General features: G+C 43.7%; 1 protein-coding gene across 2 annotated transcripts in view; it reads left to right on the top strand.

The window, feature by feature from the left end:
* AMOT (angiomotin) overlaps positions 1 to 17,382 on the top strand; it is a 77,947-nt gene that overhangs the window by 43,764 nt on the left and 16,801 nt on the right. For both annotated transcript variants that reach the window (XM_090060081.1, XM_090060080.1), the window contains exons 5-7: positions 1,607 to 1,751; positions 3,337 to 3,429; positions 7,103 to 7,248. In XM_090060081.1, the coding sequence (XP_089916207.1) occupies positions 1,607 to 1,751; positions 3,337 to 3,429; positions 7,103 to 7,248 (384 nt within the window). The remainder of the gene's footprint in view (positions 1 to 1,606; positions 1,752 to 3,336; positions 3,430 to 7,102; positions 7,249 to 17,382) is intronic.

Below are 17,382 nucleotides of genomic sequence, written 5' to 3'. Positions count from 1 at the left end.
ATGGGAGCTCTAAAGATCACATAGGCCAGCAACTGAGTTGGTGCCTTCAAAACTGGCTGACTAGACAGTGAGAGAAACTTGCACAGCTAGTTTCCTGTGGTGTGCCCCTGTGTCTAAAAGAAATTTGGACATACAGAGTTTTCAGGGTATAGCTGAAGCCCCAAAGGCAACACAAGGTGATGTAATCCTAGTTGTCTCCGTGGTATGAAGCTGATTGTTTGCTTCGTTAAACAGAGTCCACAACACTTGGCATCAAGCTGGCACATACATTTTCATAACTCTTTCTAGAATTGTCAGTAATACTTGCACCACTGATGATGCATAAATGTTGACGGTGGGGAGGGATACGACTCAGAGCTATCGCTGGGTGCTGGCTCTGCCTGGGCTACCGCCCTGCACCCCTCCCTCTGGTCAGTGCAGAAGTTGCACCAGGCTCCGCTGCTGCCAGGTCTTGGCTTTGGCTGGGCTGCAGCCCCGTGCCCCACCATCAGTGCAGAAATCTGGGAGAGGGGGCACGTACCCTCTGTGTTCCCCCCAGCATATTGCCAGTGACCTGCATCTGGCTGTGCCATGAAAGACTCGCAGAAATGACTTGTTGTCTAATGAGTTCACCAGCAATTAGAATGCAGACCTAGTGAGAATTGCCTTTACCCTGGAGCTGTAAGGGAGAAGTTGAGCACTGACTGTAGTTTAGGTGTCTGTAGGCTTTGAACTGTTCTTTGACCCCTGAACAGCCTGTGGGGCCCTAGGAGTTCCCGGCTGTTACAATGCTCTTGCTTTTTGTTCTGCATTTGAGTATTTCTGCCCACCAGTTTGTTTCCTATGTGACTTCTGTTCAGGTTGGTTTGTTCATTTTTAGGAAGGTTGCAATGAAGGAAGTGATTTAGTGAAATGTATGACAGCTTCCTGATAACAAAGGAACTCCCCTCTGTCCCCTTACCCAGCTGACTGCTTGCTAAAGATAGAAATGGTGGTGTCTGCTTCTTGGTAGATCCTTACTGCCAAAGTGACATGAGACGCAGTCAGCTTGGGTTAAGTGGAAGTGAATTATTTTCTGTCTCTGGTGTTTAGCTCTTTCCTTCAGAGAACAAATTGGAGGCTTTACCATGCAAGATAGACGGACTGAGGAAAGCATATTTATTGTTAACAGATCTTCATTCTGAAAACTGAAGACCTAATGAGACTGAACCCTTTTAGTTTTCTAGACTATATTTCCATTTTTTCAGTGCCAGCTCTGGATTGTTAAGCCCATAAATGAATGCAGTCTAGTGAATCTCATCAGTAAGTTACAACCTGATATTAGTATTTTTTGGCGCAGCTTTATTTGTAAGTCAATTTTCCTGCACTAATGAAAAGTGGTTAGAGCCAGGCCTTGGAAGACTGGGCTCTAAATCTTTATTCCTTGCTCTGTGAGATCTGGGATACATTGCAGTTTACTTTGGCCACAGTTTTACCTCCTTGGTATATGGATGTAATCATGCTTTACCTCACTTGAGGCTGAAAAATATTTATTCATTAAAGCACTTTGAGAACCTAGACAGAAACACATATCTTAAGTGCCAGGCATTATTGCTCATTAAATCGCATGCTTCCATTTCCACTGTAGCTGGAAACAGAAATCCAGCAAGTTTCAGAGGCCTACAAAAACCTAGAAAAGTCCTCCTCTAAGCGGGATGCCTTGGAAAAGGCCATGCGAAACAAGCTGGAAGGAGAAATCCGCAGGCTTCACGATTTCAACAGGGACCTGAGAGGTAAATGCATACCATTTCCTTATGCCTTCATGTTGTACTTGACTGGTGAGAGTTTTGCTGCGGGACTTGCTTGTGTTGGCCGACACTTACAGAACATGACATGATGCACCAGGTATTCTCAGCTGTCTAGGGTTGTCAGCGAATTGCTTTGGACTTTAGAAAGGCGAGGTTTGGTTGATTGCTGCAGCATCTGATTTCCAGCCTCTCTAATTATAAAGGTGGAGGAAAAAAAATCCAGCCAAGCCCAAACTAGGGCATAACATTAGAATTCTTTATCATGTTATAGCTAATAAATAGGGGTGCACCTATAATGATTTTTTTGGCTGATACCAATGGCCAAGAAAAGCCAATTACTGGTAATGTCAATTTTGCTTTTATTGGTGCTGATATATGAACCAGTATATTGGTGCATCTCTGTGAATAAACATTTTAAAATATAATTGAAAAACACTCCGCTGACTGCCCATTCTGCATGGTCTTTTTATCTCCTATCCTGCAACCCCTCCACACCGTCTCTCAGACAGTCCACTCTTCTTGCAGTTTCTCAACACTATTTATCAGTGGAGGCAGCAATTTGTTCTGGTCCCCGAGAAGAATGTATCTATTTCTAGGTAAAAAGTTGCAGTAGTGCAATGGCTGGAAATTGAGACTGGCATTGAATGCGGTTTGAGTCTAAAATGATAGAGAGAGAAAGCCAGCTGTGTCTTTAGGGGCATGCAATCAGAATAATTTAAACTGCTTTTTCTGTAAACACCTTCCAATTCTCCTGAATATCTTCTGCTTTTGCTGTCCTTTCAGCCTCTAATTGTTTAAAGCCACGATCCCTAGGTATTGACAGGGGAAGTGTTTTGAGTTCCAGTCTAAGACCATGCAGTACCCAATATTAAAACAAAAGGTTTCATGTAAGGGTTGTAATAAACTAAATCAGATATTACCAGCAGGTAGTTAATAAGTTTCATGGATTGATAGAATCTTCTGTTAGAGATCTAACGAGACAAATATACACCTGCAATTGGGGCAGTTAATTTTTCTGAAGTCAGATAAGGCATCAGAGACATTAGTGATTTTTATTTTCCAGCTTATGTTCCTAGATTTAATGGAAGCCTTAGAGAGACTCTCTTAATTGCATAGACAAGCCTTCTAGAACTCATACAAAAACGGTATTTTCTATAGGTTTCTCTAGCCCTCTTGTATAAGCTTCCCAGAAAATTATCTCCCTTTCATAGACTTCTATGGAGCGATTCAGTACATCTGTAGAAACATTTAAAAAAAAAAAACTCACTGCCTTTCACACTTCGTTTTTTTGGAATAATTTCTATACCCTTTTTTGTTTCATACCTTTAACATACACCAGAATGTTTTTACAAGAGCTTTGAATGTTCTGATTATAATACTATCTGCAAATTTCATGCAATTTCATTTCCCTCTGATTTCAAATCTTCTGATTATTTAGAACTAAAAGTGCTGAGCACTGAACTTGTTTTTACAAGTGTCCCCAGTGGATGCAACTTACAAAGCAAGTTCAAAAAGTTTGCCTGAAAGCTTTTCATTCTTTGTTGTTTCTCCTCTTTAAAAAATTCTGCAGAGCGTATGGAGACAGCCAACAAGCAACTTGCAGAGAAGGAATTTGAGGGGTCTGAAGACAATCGGAAAACCATCTCTCAACTCTTTGCACAGAGTGAGTCAGACATTCATTGTGGTCTAGCTAGTAAAATGCACCACTCAGGTAAAAATGGAGTACTGTCATGCACCGTAGAGAGAGGTAGGTAGCGGCATTAGTCTGAAATCAGGCAGAAAGTAGGGTAACTAAATTGGAGATGTGTAGCATATGCTTTCATAAGCAGAGTGCTTACTTCATCACATGAAGATCAGCCTGTCTTATCTTGTGCTCAGCTGTTGTGGTGAGGAGGGCCATGTAAGGAGATGATAGTCTGAAACTGCTAGTGGAAGAAGAGGTTGAATTCAGGATTTTCCTTCTATCAGTAAATAAAATTCATTGAATGACACGTATCAAGTGGAAAGATTGGAAAACGAGCACCATTTGCCTGCTTTCAGCTCGTATGTGGCTTTTTCTGTACGTTTCTTTAGCCCTAGCCGGGGAGGACCTTAAGGCCTTCCACCATCTACTGAGTCTGCAGCTCAGCATCTATTTTGTGGCCTGAAGATGCACTTTGTGTCTGTCCTTCACAGTTGAGCAAAAGTGTGGAGGAGGCTGTGGAGGAGCTGAGTTTCAGCAAGAGGGCTTTAGATCCCCTTAGCTCTTTTTTCTCTACTTCTTATTGCCACAGTTTTTTCTGAAGTCCCTCATTGATGCATTTGGTTCAGTGAACAGGCCAGTAGGGAGGACTCAGTAGTTTAAAAAAATGGGGTCCTCTGCGTAGCTGTCTGGGCAGAGATACTTAAGGGTCATGACTTCTGTCCAGAGCAATGGATCCACCACAGGGCAAACCAAAATTACAGGTAAGTGATTTTTGCCTTTCCCCTGTACTGAAATATCTTGAGGTTTATGACAGTGAGTCAACCTTCTTCCTGATTGCTCAGTGCACTCCACCCTTCTGAAAGAGCTCACTATTTTCCATTATATAAAAGATAATGTTTTAAAATTGAGGGGGAAAAATTGCCACAGAGAAATGCATGTTCCTCAGATGTAGGTTGCAGAGAGACCCTAAAATGGAGGGACAGGGCAGTGCACCACATGGGGGAGAAGCTTTCAGTGAGCCCCTTCGTGCAAGCAATGACCTGAGCTTATGGAAGTTCTCACCAAAATTAATGGCAAAACGAATCAACTTTTACAGCAGCAGCATTTGGCCACATACATGTGAGTTTGTAGACCACACTCCTCCAGGCCTGTACAAGCAGGTAGTTTAATACCAGGTGGCAATACTGTATCCCAATGCTGTAGGAAAGGCCCATACCACCACTTACTGTGCCTCAGGGTTTCTGCCTGCAGAAGCCAGCTCTAAAAGGTGCCTTCAGGTCTTCCCCCTTGGCAGAGGCTGATCTGGGGATATGCTGAGTTGGCAGTCTTCATCTTGGCTGCTCTGGCCAGGTTCCCACTCTTCCTTTGCAACCACTGTTTGGGCTGTTTCAATCCTCTGGCAGAAAGGAGTTTGTAGTTGCTATGTGCTATTAGGGCTTTGCACTTGGCTCTTCCCAGCAGAAGAAAGGCAATGTAACCCCTCTGTGCAGCCAGGAGCTGGTTCCTGTTTTTCAAGCCTTCCACTCCTTGTCCTCATTCCTTTGTCGTGGGATATTAAGTTTTTGGAATGCAGTTTCTCTGGTGTCATCAGTGCTGGGTGTAGATTGCTCTGGGGAGTATTTCATAGTTATGTATTCAGTAGATGAGTTAATGCTACCATTGCAAGTGGTTTGCAAGAACTGCTGGGAATGGCAGCAACTCCACAGAGGACGTCTGCTCTGCATTCCAGCTTTGCTTGTGGGCTTGCTTACATGTTCGCACTGGTTTTCCTTGTCCTTATGTTATCCCATTTATTTTTACTAAAAGTAGTTGCTTTGTGAATGGAAATGCTTTAAGACACTCACAAAGTCCAGGTGTTTTGTGGGTGGCAGCTTGAATGGACCAGACATGTTGCACTGAATGGATTCAGCCTTATCTATTCTAAACTCCACTGTCCCCATGTTGAGGACCTCCACTGCCTACTGAGCACATGTGCATGTATGTATCTATACTTGCTCCTGGCCTTCTTGGTAATGGCTAAACCTGTACACCATCCATTGCATGACATGATATTTTCCAACATAACAGATCTGCTCAAGCTGCAACGTGAAAGAGTCAGGAATGGTATGAACCATCTGTCTAGAGGTCTGAGGAAAAAAATATGCATTAAATTGTGTCAAAGAGCATTTCCTTCCCAAGGAGAGAAAAAAATAGAAACTCGAAGTCCAAAATTACAGTCTGGCATCTTTAGGTAACAGTATTGCCCCATTGCTAGCAGCATGATCTTGTGTCTGGCTAGTCGCTGCGTTGAGGGCTAAGCAGTCAAGAAATAGCCCAGCTACAGACTGCTTCCTGAATGTGAGGACTAAGAAGGACAGTTAAGATAATCTAGTCCAGCCTTTGGCACAGCATAGAACCTGGACTGAATTTCTGCATCAGGCGTTGGCTTTAAAAAATTGACAAGGGGGTTTTCAGTACAAGTGAGTGGGTTTGTATAAAGCTTTGGAGAGAGAGAGAGAGAGGTGACTTGTGATCTCAGAGTACGGGACAGTCGAAGCACTGATGGCACAGGTCCACTGCTTTACCTGGAGGCAGCAGAGAAGAATTTTATTGCTCATCTCTCAGAAGAAAATGCCAGCAAAGGGGGCCAGTCAGCATGGTGCTTGTATGACAATGACGCTGACCCACCAGTAGCTGAACTGACATGGACTGGTTGGGTTATTTGTGTTTTTACATTGTTATTATTGAAAACAGGCTTATCATGGGGAAGCGAAGCAGAAAAGCAAAGCCTTGCAATAAAACCAGACAGCTCTATGATGTACCTTTGCTATTGTCTACTCGCTAACCTGGGGTGTTACCAGCTTCTAAGGATATCAGCTTTTCTCTGACTTTGATTCTGTAAGCTACAAGTACAAGGCACCGTGTCCCAGTAGCTATCTAGCTACGTAGGTAGGACACAGCCTAACTCAAGGGTGTCAAATGTATGGCCTGTGGGCTGGATCCAGCCTGTGGAACCACTCTATCCTGCCTGCTGCTATGGGAAGTTGGGGTGTGGTCTGCTACAGAAAGGCAGACATTGGCAGGAGGAGGGTGAGCAAAGGCTGGTGCAGCCCTACTGGCTTTCCATCCACTCCACCCATCACCACTGCTGTTGTCCTGTCTCCTCAGCTGTGAGTCCTGCCACTGTGTCACAGGGCATGCAACAAGGGCAGCAGTTCTGGTTCTGGCACAGGCACATTGTGGGATCTGGAGCTGTCTCTGCTGCAGCCATGTGCCCCGTGTCTGAGCTGGAACTGCTACCATCACTGCCCCTGTGCATCATTGCCTGGAACAACCCCATGCCACAGGCTGGATCAGGCCCAGGGTATGTGGTGAGTTTGACACTTCTGACCTAACAGAACCTATTTACCGAAAAGTCCCTCTTTTTCATCTCTGTCTGTAGTGCTCTCTTTGCCCTCTTTCTTCCCAGAGATTCATCTGGTATTAGCAAAGGTCCCATCTTCCCTTTGGGCAAGTGGTTGCCTGTGAATGCAGATAATGGTACACAGTGGCCTGGGAACTCCTCTCTACTGTGGAATTTATGGGAATGTCCCACTCATATGAGTCCGGTCAGGGAAGGCTCTGTTCATTTTGAGATCACATCATGTTTCCCACTCTATTTTTATATATATAGATAAAGAAACACAGAGGGAGAAGGAAAAACTGGAGATTGAACTAGCTGCTGCACGCTCAACTAATGAGGATCAGCGGAGGCACATTGAGATTCGAGACCAGGCCCTAAACAACGCGCAGGCCAAGGTGGTGAAACTGGAGGAAGAGGTAAGCTCACTGGGGGAGTATGTCTGAGCGTAGCTCAGTGTATGTATTAATGAAAGGGAATGGGCAGTGGTCCACCCTTTGCAAAGTGAGTGAGAAATATGCTCTCTTTGAGAGGTTTAATTTGCACTGCATTGCATTGCCTTGGTTAGTTACACTGTTTTAAAAGGTGTTCAGATAAGCTGCAAGTTTATATTTGCTTGGAAAAGCATTCTTCATTCTTTGGGCGGCCTCACTGCATTTGCCTCTTGTCTTCATCATCTGTTAAAACAGGTTTGAGCTGAAGTCCCAGATCCAGTTATCCCCTGAATTTGGCAGAAATTCAGATCTGGACTCAGTCTTATAAATAATAGCAAGTGAACTCAGCTCACACATTGCCAAGAGTTCTGTCAAAGCTGTGTTGTGAGTAATGTAGCTCTACAATAACTTTTTTCCTCATTCATATAGGCTGGGTCAGAGCCTGGCTGCTCTCCTCCTCCTCTTGCCAGGGAGAAGGACAGGGACAGGGACCGGCCTTTTCCCTGCTTAGCATGGGACCTGCCTTGTTCAGAGGTTGTCTCTTTGACTTTCACCTCTCTATGCTCATTGTCATAGCATCCATCCTTCTTCCTTCTGCCCTCTCCTTCCCCTCACTGATTCCATTTCCCACCTCCAACAACCATTGCCTCTGCCCTCCTCTTGTATCGTGGAGTCTCTCTGGTGAAAATCCTGTGACCAAGCTGGCTTTCTCCACTACAGAATAGTCTCTTCTTGTTCAGTTTGGTCATTTTCCTCACTAAACAGTTCTGCTACTCTGACATTAAAGTAATACAGGGTCCTCAGTCCCAGTGTTTTTACTGCTTTTGCTCACTCTTGGGCCTCCAGGATTCTGTGTAGAGTCTTACCACTTTCTTCCAAGAAACAAAATTGATAGAAGGAGATATGAATCTGTCCCTCCCCTCCACTTGCCTTTGCTTCCTTCTCTTCACCTATCTGAAGTGCAGAAGTTACTCACCTGGTGTCCTGTGACTTCTGCACTTACTCAGCGATTCCATCCCATCCTTGGATCTCACTCATGCCCATTCCTCTCTCCCCACTCTCTGTAAATATGATTCAGTTTGTCCCATCTTAAAATACTCCCCCTTTTGTCCCCTCATGTCTTTCTGGCCATCTCCCTTTCATCTCAGTCTGGAGTTCCTCCCCCCAGCTCCATCCATGACCTTGTCCAGTCCAATTTTTGACTCCTTACGCTCTACTGAAGCCACATTAACCAGAATTTCTTATCACCTCTTTCTGGCCAAAGGCAAAGCATGCATTTCATCCTCCAAGGCCTAGTAAGCTGTCTTCCATGCCATTGACCCTGCTCTTCTAGAAATCTTGCCCTCCCTTGGCTTTTGTGACTTTCTACTTTCCTGTTTCTTCTGTTTCTCTAATTGTTCCTGTAGGATATCCTCCCTCCATTTTTTGAGTAGGTTCCACAGAGTCCCTCCCCCATTTTATTTTCCCCCTTGTACACTTTCTCTCCATCATAGCTCAAGGAATCGGAGACCTGTCTGATGAGGGGCTTTGGCAAGCTCCAGAGAGTGTGGGAGGAGAGGAGGACAGAGATCAACAGGTGAGGAGTCCTTTGGAGACCAAGGAATTTAAGTCTTAGGAATAGAGAGGGACAGGGCTGTGGATCATGAACTCCCCTCTGACAGAGAGGGTGCTGCTCCTTGATAGGGCTGAAGTCAGTCTGTGGGACACGGTGAAGAAAGCTGGCCCTACTACAGCAACACATATGCTGTACCTGTTCTGGAGGAGAGAGTGCAAACTTCGCATGAATGGAAAACACTAGTTGAACTTCTCCTAGAATTGTGTTCAGCTCCAAAGTGAGAGAGACTTGGTTTTGTTGCTCAAAGGGCTGGAGAGGTGGGCTCTCAAAGAGATGGGAAGAGTGGTGACTCTGTGAGGTTTGGCAGGGTGGAGGGATGAGAAGCTGTTAAGAATCACGGACCAAATCCAACCCTGAGTGAAGCTGGCAATCCAGCAATATCAGTAGAGCTGCAGCCTCTAATGCCAGGTGTGAATTACACTTTGCTTACATTCAGGAGACGGAAGGAGACGAGCTGATTTATGAGAGCAGTGATACAGTTTGGGTCTGAACCTATTCAATAAGCTTGAACCTGCAAGGTACAGAGTGCTCTGGCACCAGTCCAAAGGCTTAGTCACCTAAATACCTTTAAAAATCCAGTGCATGCTTTGGTTTTAGCATGCAAATCGTCTCCTAGATGTCCACAAGATGGCTCATATACTCAAAGGTTCCTGGACCAGGGCCATCAAGTTCAGCACCTTGCAAGCTTGAGCCCCTAATTGAGCTTCTGCTACTGCCTCCCTTACTGTAACTTCCAAGCACCTAGAGACAGTAACCCATAAACATGGACATGCTGTATTGCAAAAGAGCCCTCTTGTGTATGCTCAGGGGATGCTGCCATCTCAAAGTATTTGCCTACTGTCCTTTAAAAAACAAGATCCAGAATATACATAATGGTTCTTTTAAATATACACAATGGACCTCCACCATTGTGAATGAAAAAATATAGTCTTGACTGCCTGAGGGTTTGTGGTGGCTTTTACTCCATCTTTTGCCTGTAGTCCCAGTTCTACAGGAAGTGCCACCCTTCCTGTTGTAGATAAATATGGAAGCTTCTCAGTGAGAAAGTAGACACGAGCCTTCTAGGAGTCTGCTCTTTTTGAAGATGTGGGGGAGGGAATGGGAGAGAAAAAGCCACTCATTTTTGTAGGTCTCAGAAATCACTTTTCAGGGAAGCACTTGGGATCATGAAAGCATTTGTTGCCTCGGCATCAGACCAGGAAAGCTGCTCAAATCTTTTATCTCCCCTTTCAATAACTTTCTGAAAGAAGGCACAGGAAACTGTTCAGTGCCCAGAGTACAACTTAAGGAGAACTCTAAATGTCAGGCTATGATTTAATGGTATCCAGTGACCAAGTTATCTGAGCAATTTGTCAATGATTTCTTTTATTCCCGTGTGCTTCACTCAAATAGCCCGTCTGCATAATGGTCAGGAATTTCCAAGTTAGTGCTTCAAAAGAGGGTGGGGTTGGTTACACTAACATCTGGCAGAGGCAGTGGTTCAAGGCCTGAGGGATGGCGTGTTTCAGTCGTTGCATCCTGTCGTGTGGGTTTTTCAGTTTTTCTTCTTCCTTTTGGGCTTCCTGCTCAGCAGATTCTCATCCTGCCTAATCTTCATCAAACCTTTTCAGATACCCTTTACTCCAGTTTAGATGAAGGCTAGAAATTGTACCATTGGGATGGAATTTAAAATTTTGCCTTAGAATCAGATTTATTGGTTTCATTCCACTACTAGCTTACTGCCTTATGTAAGCCTTCTAGTCTCTCTATATTTGTCACCTGTTTTGTATGTGGGGACGTGGTAGCATGGGATACCAGGGCCCGATCCCATGGGGCTGGGTGAAGGTAACATGGGGCATTGGGGCCCAAGCTAGGTAGGTGGGGGCCTGATCCAGTCTGTAGACTGGTCCCACGCTACTTATCTGGCCCTCAGGGCTGAGCACCACTGGTTTAGAATATAAGCTACTATTGAAAGTAAAGTTTAGGAAGTGCTGAAGTTATTTCTGAAGTAAGGGCATGATTGGGGGTATTTAAAAGGAAACTGAAAGCAAATGTGTCTGCATCCACTTGGTATATGTCTGCATATGTTGTATGAGATTTCTTATTTCTACTTCTTCATGATAGCCTTCTCCCCCAGGAATGTTTAATTCCATTTTTGCCTTTTTCACTTCAGATAGGGAGAATACTAAAAAAACTTCCTCTGCCAGAGGGGCCTTGCTAGGACCTTGAAAGAGGAGCTTAATAAACAGTATTAACTGCAGCTCTCCCTCCTCACACATTAACTGAGCCAGTATTGGTCCTGCACTTCCAGCTGTGAGATGTAGGGACAGCTGTCAGTCGTGCGTTCATTTGTAAATGCACAAACGGCTGAGGGCATGATGAGAACAATGTTTGTTATTAAAGGAAATACGGAGCTTCACCTTTCTATTGTGTATTTAGGTTAGGTGTTTGGAAGTCCCTTCTTTCACTTGGTAGGTAAGGATTAATTTTTAATAAAGGGAAAAATATAAATGCTAGCATTTTCATGTACATTTAGGGCCATATCATGCTATCTATGTAAGCAGACCTCATTGATTTCATGGAGTCTCTTAGTAAGTTTTATAAGATGACCAGCAGTTTTGTAAAGACAGGATTTTCAAAGGATCCTAGCTGCTAAGTTGTCAGTGCGCTGCTCCGTGCTGACCACTTAAAATGTCTGCATGTCTGCCCACTTCATTTAGGTGTCCGAATGGGAGGTAGTTTGCAGAAGCATTGAATAGAAGGAGGAAATGGAAGAGGTGGAACTGAGTAAAGCTTTGTGAAATTGCTCAAAGAACTTCAGTGTTTTTCTGTGGCCACGACAGTATTAAGGGGAAAATGTACTTAATGTTAAGGACGTGGCTGGCATTAATGCCAGACTCCAGGCTAGTGGAGTTTCTTGCTTGATGTTGGTTCAAAGTGATCAAGTTGTGTTGAGCATTGAATCTTGCTGGAAAAAGGGCAAGTGTTTTGTGCTGACATTTAAGATACCAAATGCAGAGAAGAACAGGCTGGTCATAAAATAGCCAGCATATACCAGTTAGCTTAAGTTGGTTTTTTTTTTTCCTTTGCTTGAATGCCTGGTAGAGACTGCTGAGGGAAAATGTTAACCATCGCTGTGCTGTATGGGATCACAACACTTTTTTCCCCCAGCACATCAGGACCAGGGGAGGAGACAGTTTGCTATACTAGTTGGAACTCCTGAATCCTACTACTGCCACCGACTTGCTGTGTGACTGCAAGGAACTTCTTAAATTAACCTGGTATATCCTGTTCACATCTGGGTGTAGGATTTGCTCATTTCATTCAAGTTGTGCCAGACTGCGTGGCTTAAAGCTCTTTAAGATACAAAGGTATTACTGAAGTGCGAATATGGCAGTATTAGCACAGGCTGGCTTATTGTGTGCTACTTGTTAATCAAATCAGTAGTTCCTTTTTAGGTCTCAATAATAGGTGTCATTCTCAGTACAGTTTCACAATAATCATTAAATCAGCATCATAACAAATGTTGTTTTAGTGGAATATTTAGCCTGTTCCTCTTTAATAATGTCTATGTGCACATTTTAGGCATGTATGGAGAGAAGATGGGGTAGATAAGTTTCTCTTTATATACATATAAAATATGCACATAAACATGCACATACTTTACATGAACTGAATACAGCTGGCATCTACTGTTTATTCTGTGTCATCTCAAGGATGTCTTAGAAAACAGAGAGCCCTTTTTAATAGGAAATGCAGATTATTTTTTATTCTCCGTTTTTATTGCTGTGTGTCTACCTGTTAGTAATTTTCCGGAGGTGGCTTTGAGGACTGTAAACTTATTTTAAGTACAGATGGAGAGACCACATTGTGTCGCGTATCCAGGTTGTAGCTGTCAGAGGCAAAAGGAATCTACTTGTGGTAGAGGTGATCTCTTTTATTAGACCAACTGGATTTTTTCAGAAATATTTTTTCAAAAATATTTTTGGCACTCTCGCTCAGGGTCTACTCCTTAGCAGGACAGCATCATCAAATCACTTCAACCTACACTTGAGCTCTTCCCAGTGGCCTCGCTGGAACAGAACGCAGTCGAGCTGTGGTTCACAGGAATCCTGCAGGAATATATTCCAAGAGGGAGAGGTGGATTAATTGTGCCAGCTCTCTTCTTAGTACATTTGGGCAATAGCAAGCAGATTCCTGGAGAGAAGCACATTTTCAGCTTCATCTGAACTGATTCAGGTGTAGGAGAAACTCGGAGAGAATTAACACATGCAGGAGAGATTTAAAAACAAAAAACACTTTGAAGACATCAAAATGGTGGTGGGAGGGAAGCAGATGTTGACAAGCATTACAAATATGATGTAATAGCATAATTCAGAATCAACAGGGTAATGGCTGGGTTTTTCCCAAGCCTGGGAACATTTCTGAATCATTGCAAGTTATTCAGGAAGTCCTTATCCAACTCCTTCAAGTTGCAGCAAGGGAAATTTAATGTTGGATACAAGGAAAAATTCTCACGAGGATGGCAGTAAAACACTGGAACAAGTTACCCAGGGAGGTGGTGGACTCTCCACTCTTGGAGATTAAGACCCCGGGTAGACAAAGCTTTGGCTGGGATGATCTAGTTGGGGATGGTCCTACTCTGAGCAGGGGTTGAACTAGTTGTGACCTCCTGAGGTCCCTTCCAGCCCTAATTTTCTATCATTCCTTGCTGTGCACCTCCTCTGAGGAGTTGTGCTTTTCTTCACAGGAGAGGAACATTTCCTCTCTGTGGAGGCTAATTCCAGGATTCCCAAAATGACTCTGTATCCCCAGTGTTCTCCTGGTATCTAAGGACCTGCACCATGAAAGTGCCTCTGCCCTGCATGCCGTTGTTCCTGGTATCATATACATAGACTCTCTTTGGTTTCTTTGAAAGCCTTCTTCCAGCACTACCCCTGGTGCTCCAGAACCGTGCTAATCTAATTACAGGGAATTTGGGCTCAAAGAGAGCGAGTCTGAATAAAACAGGGGAATGATACTCATTTGGCTCTTGGAATTTTTTCTTCTTACTCTTTTTTGGGGAGTAGCTGTACGATCCAGCTTTCTGTGTTATGAGGGCGACACATTGTTTTTCAGTGCTTTTGGACTGCATGTTGAATCAAATGCTCTCTGTGGTAAAAGCAGGTGGCCTGGTGACTGGCATTGCTAACGAATTCTCCGCTCCCTGGGAAGTGGGTATTTAAGCATGCTCCCCTGTGAAGAGCATGAAGGGCTAGTTCCTGCTTGCCGCAGTTCGGTGCATATATTTGTTTTAATTTTATTCCTGTATATTTAAAGGGATGGATCCATTTCCCTCTGCTGAGAGCCTTTTAGTTCAGGGATTTTAATGCATGGACATTTCCAAGCAATAAAACCTTCTAACTCAGAAACAGATTATTCTTCAGGATTTTCTGGAACAGCGTAGCCCAACATGCTCTTTATTGCACTGAAACCGCCCAGAAGTCTGCAGGAATACAGTCTTGTTAGTAAAAGAGAAGAAATGAGAAACTCTCCTTGGATCAGGAGACCCAGGAATTTTAGGGAAAACAATTGGTTGACTTTTAAAATTGTGTGTGTTCTGTATGCCCATGAATGAGCAAGTCCCATAAGGACACGTGGGAAGTTCTGCAGCAGCACTTGAACAAGAAAACTAGGGAGCAGAGGGTTATTTTGCAGTTCTTTCCAGAGGAAGTGGGGGATGGGAAGACAGCTACACTTAAATGGTTAAATTAGACACTGCTGCTACAGTTAAAACATCTGACGGGATTAAAATTGGGTATCTGGGGATGATTTTTTCAAAGCAACGTGGCAGTGAAATAAAAAGGATTTGTATGGTTACAAGCCTACACATAGTTAGAACTGTATGGTGTGCTACAGAAAACAGTCTCTCCACAAAATGTGGTACTGCGGGGACTCTGCAATACAGCCAGCTTTCCTGACCTGTAAGCAGTGTTGCTGAAGCACTTTGTTATCTTCTGGTTTAAAAAAGCTGCTGTATTTATTGACAGAATGCCTTGCATTCCCCTCCCCAGGAAAGGTTGGTTACTGTAAGTAAAATGGGCATAAGATTATCCAGTTTAATTCAGGATCCTTAAAAAAAAAAATTGCCACTAGAAACATCACTAGATCATCATTAAAAGAGTCTGCTAAGAACAAAGATGGGCATTTGCTTTTGTGCTGAATAAATTCATGCCACAGTAAAAGAAACCACCAGAGTATCCCTAATTGGTTAGAATTAGCTTCTGAGGGGTAAAATGTTTTGTTGGCTGTGGGTACAATTTTGGAATGACAGATTACTTGGGCTTGTGAGGCAGAGGCCTGCATTGGTGGTAGGAAAGTGCACATTAAATGTCTAGTTCTTCCTGCTGGTTCTTTTTTAGATTTGCAGATGTTACGAGTCTGAAGTCATAGCTACTTAGTTGCCAGAGTTTCCAGATCTTGGTGGAAGGGAGAAAAGGAGAAAAGATCCTGGTCTTGGCATCTTCCTAAGAGCTGGAGAGAGCTGCTTGGCAGAACACTTCCTGATTGAAAGGCCACTTGCAGAGGAAAAGAGTCCATCGTGACCTGCTGCCATCTTCGACTGGCAGATGTTACGATGGCCGTAGTAACATAAAGCAAGCCAAGTTTTTTTGTCTTGTGCTGCGGGGGAAAGAGTGGGGGTTAGGTACAGTTAGGGACAATGAAGAACAAGCCTTAGGACGCTGCTCTCTCTCATTTTCCCTTTTGTTTGCCTGCAGCATGCTGGCAGTGTTCAAGAAATGCTGTTTCTAATTCCAGTCCCAGAGAAACATTCTCAGTTTATATTAATAAAATCCCTATGTGCTTGGCTGCAATCTTCCCAGCCCTTTTTATGTGGAGGACAGATCCCTCTGAAAGACAAAACAGAACTAGAAAATCGGCAGTGAAACTTCTGTGGGAAAGTTCTGGTTCACAGCTCACTGCTCCGGGCTGATATTCATAGAAGTTTAGTCGGAGATGGAAGAAGAGCTCTTCACTGTGAATACAGGATAAAATTACTGTACTCAGTCAGTCTAAGAGACAGTATGGTACATTAGAGGGCTCAAGTTTTGTTCAAGGGTATGTAAGGAGCTTTAAAAATGTACCTAACATCTTTGATTTTGTTGCACAAAGGTAGATTTGAAGAGTTTCTGAGTTCCCTCTGTAGCTAAGCTCTTTCAAAAACAATCTTATTTTCTTATATTAGTAATCCATATTTGACATGGAAAGGTTAAATGAAGATTTTTTTAAAAGGAAAAAAACCTGACGTGATGAAAATCCACTGAACAAGCCATGCCTGTACGTTGGGTTTGGTGCATCAGTGAAACATGTGCAGGCAGTGCTAACGTTGGGTAACCACACTTGTATTGCAAAATTTCACCTGCAGGTTTGGCTCTTGGGAGCACTTTCCAAAGTGAATGTCTCAGCCAAATTTGTGTCCTAATTCTTTCTTTGGCTGGGCTCTTGGTATGTGTTGACTGTAGGCCAAAAAAAAAGAAACCCCACAAAAAACCACCCTGCCAAAAAAACAATGTAATCCACAGGCATTCTCAGATTTATTAATTATTGAACTAGTAAGTGTTTGCTAGCCACCTTATTTTTCCTTTTAGCAGGTGATCAGCTGATTTCTTTAAGTAATTTTACCTGTGGCTTTAGAAAATATTAGAGATCTAGGATGTCTTTTAGTAGCCCCAAGACCTCTCATTCATTTTCTTACAATAATTAGGAGAGATCCTGATTATTACTGATTTAATTTATCTAGCGTAACGCTCAAATTGCTTTCCTTTTCATTTTGCCAGGCACTTTATTACACCATTCTCTGAATTTTTACAAAGAGCTTAACTCCAATGCAAAAAACAATGGACCAGAACCAGAAACTCTGGGGTTCTGGTTGTGGCCGTTCTGCTGATTCACTGCGTGAGACCTTTGTGTTGTCACAGAACCTATTTGAGCCCCTGTTATCTGTAAAATTGGTATAGCAGTATTCACCTTACTGTGAGGATCTAGGGTCAAATCTAAACTGTCCATAATGCACTCTGCTGGAGAACTATCAGTGCCCTCCATAGCATCTTTCATGTAACGTTGCATTAAAAAGGTCCTTGCTGCTCATGATCCAAGATGGTTCGAAATCATGGGCAATCAAGAGGTAGAAATATCCACCTGCCCTAGCTGGGAGCTCTGTGCTTGGATTACTCACCCATTCCTGAAGCTTGCGTAGCACAATTGCTGTCTCGGGAGAAACCCCCTCTGACAGTCACATTGCATCACCTTGCCAGAGGAAGCGTCTGCTGATGCTGCTGTCTGGTTCAGTGTCTGGAGCAGTGCTGTAGCAACAAAGTTTGGTGCCTGGGGCAAAGCCTGCAGTGGCAGCCCTCCCTCACCCCGTGCACAGATCCAGGGGGCACCCCCCCCACGCTTGCCCAGGAGTGCATGCAGGAGTGGGAGTTGCCCTTCCCCTGTGCCTGCTCCCCCCAAAATGAGCTGTTCACAGCTCCATCCCATGCCCC

Source organism: Crocodylus siamensis, chromosome 8 (genome assembly GCF_052110815.1).
Source record: "Crocodylus siamensis isolate JL-2025a chromosome 8, ASM5211081v1, whole genome shotgun sequence".
In the NCBI taxonomy this organism is placed as follows: Eukaryota; Metazoa; Chordata; order Crocodylia; family Crocodylidae; genus Crocodylus; species Crocodylus siamensis.
Note: the sequence above shows the minus strand (reverse complement) of the source record. Positions and strands in the feature narration are given on the sequence as shown.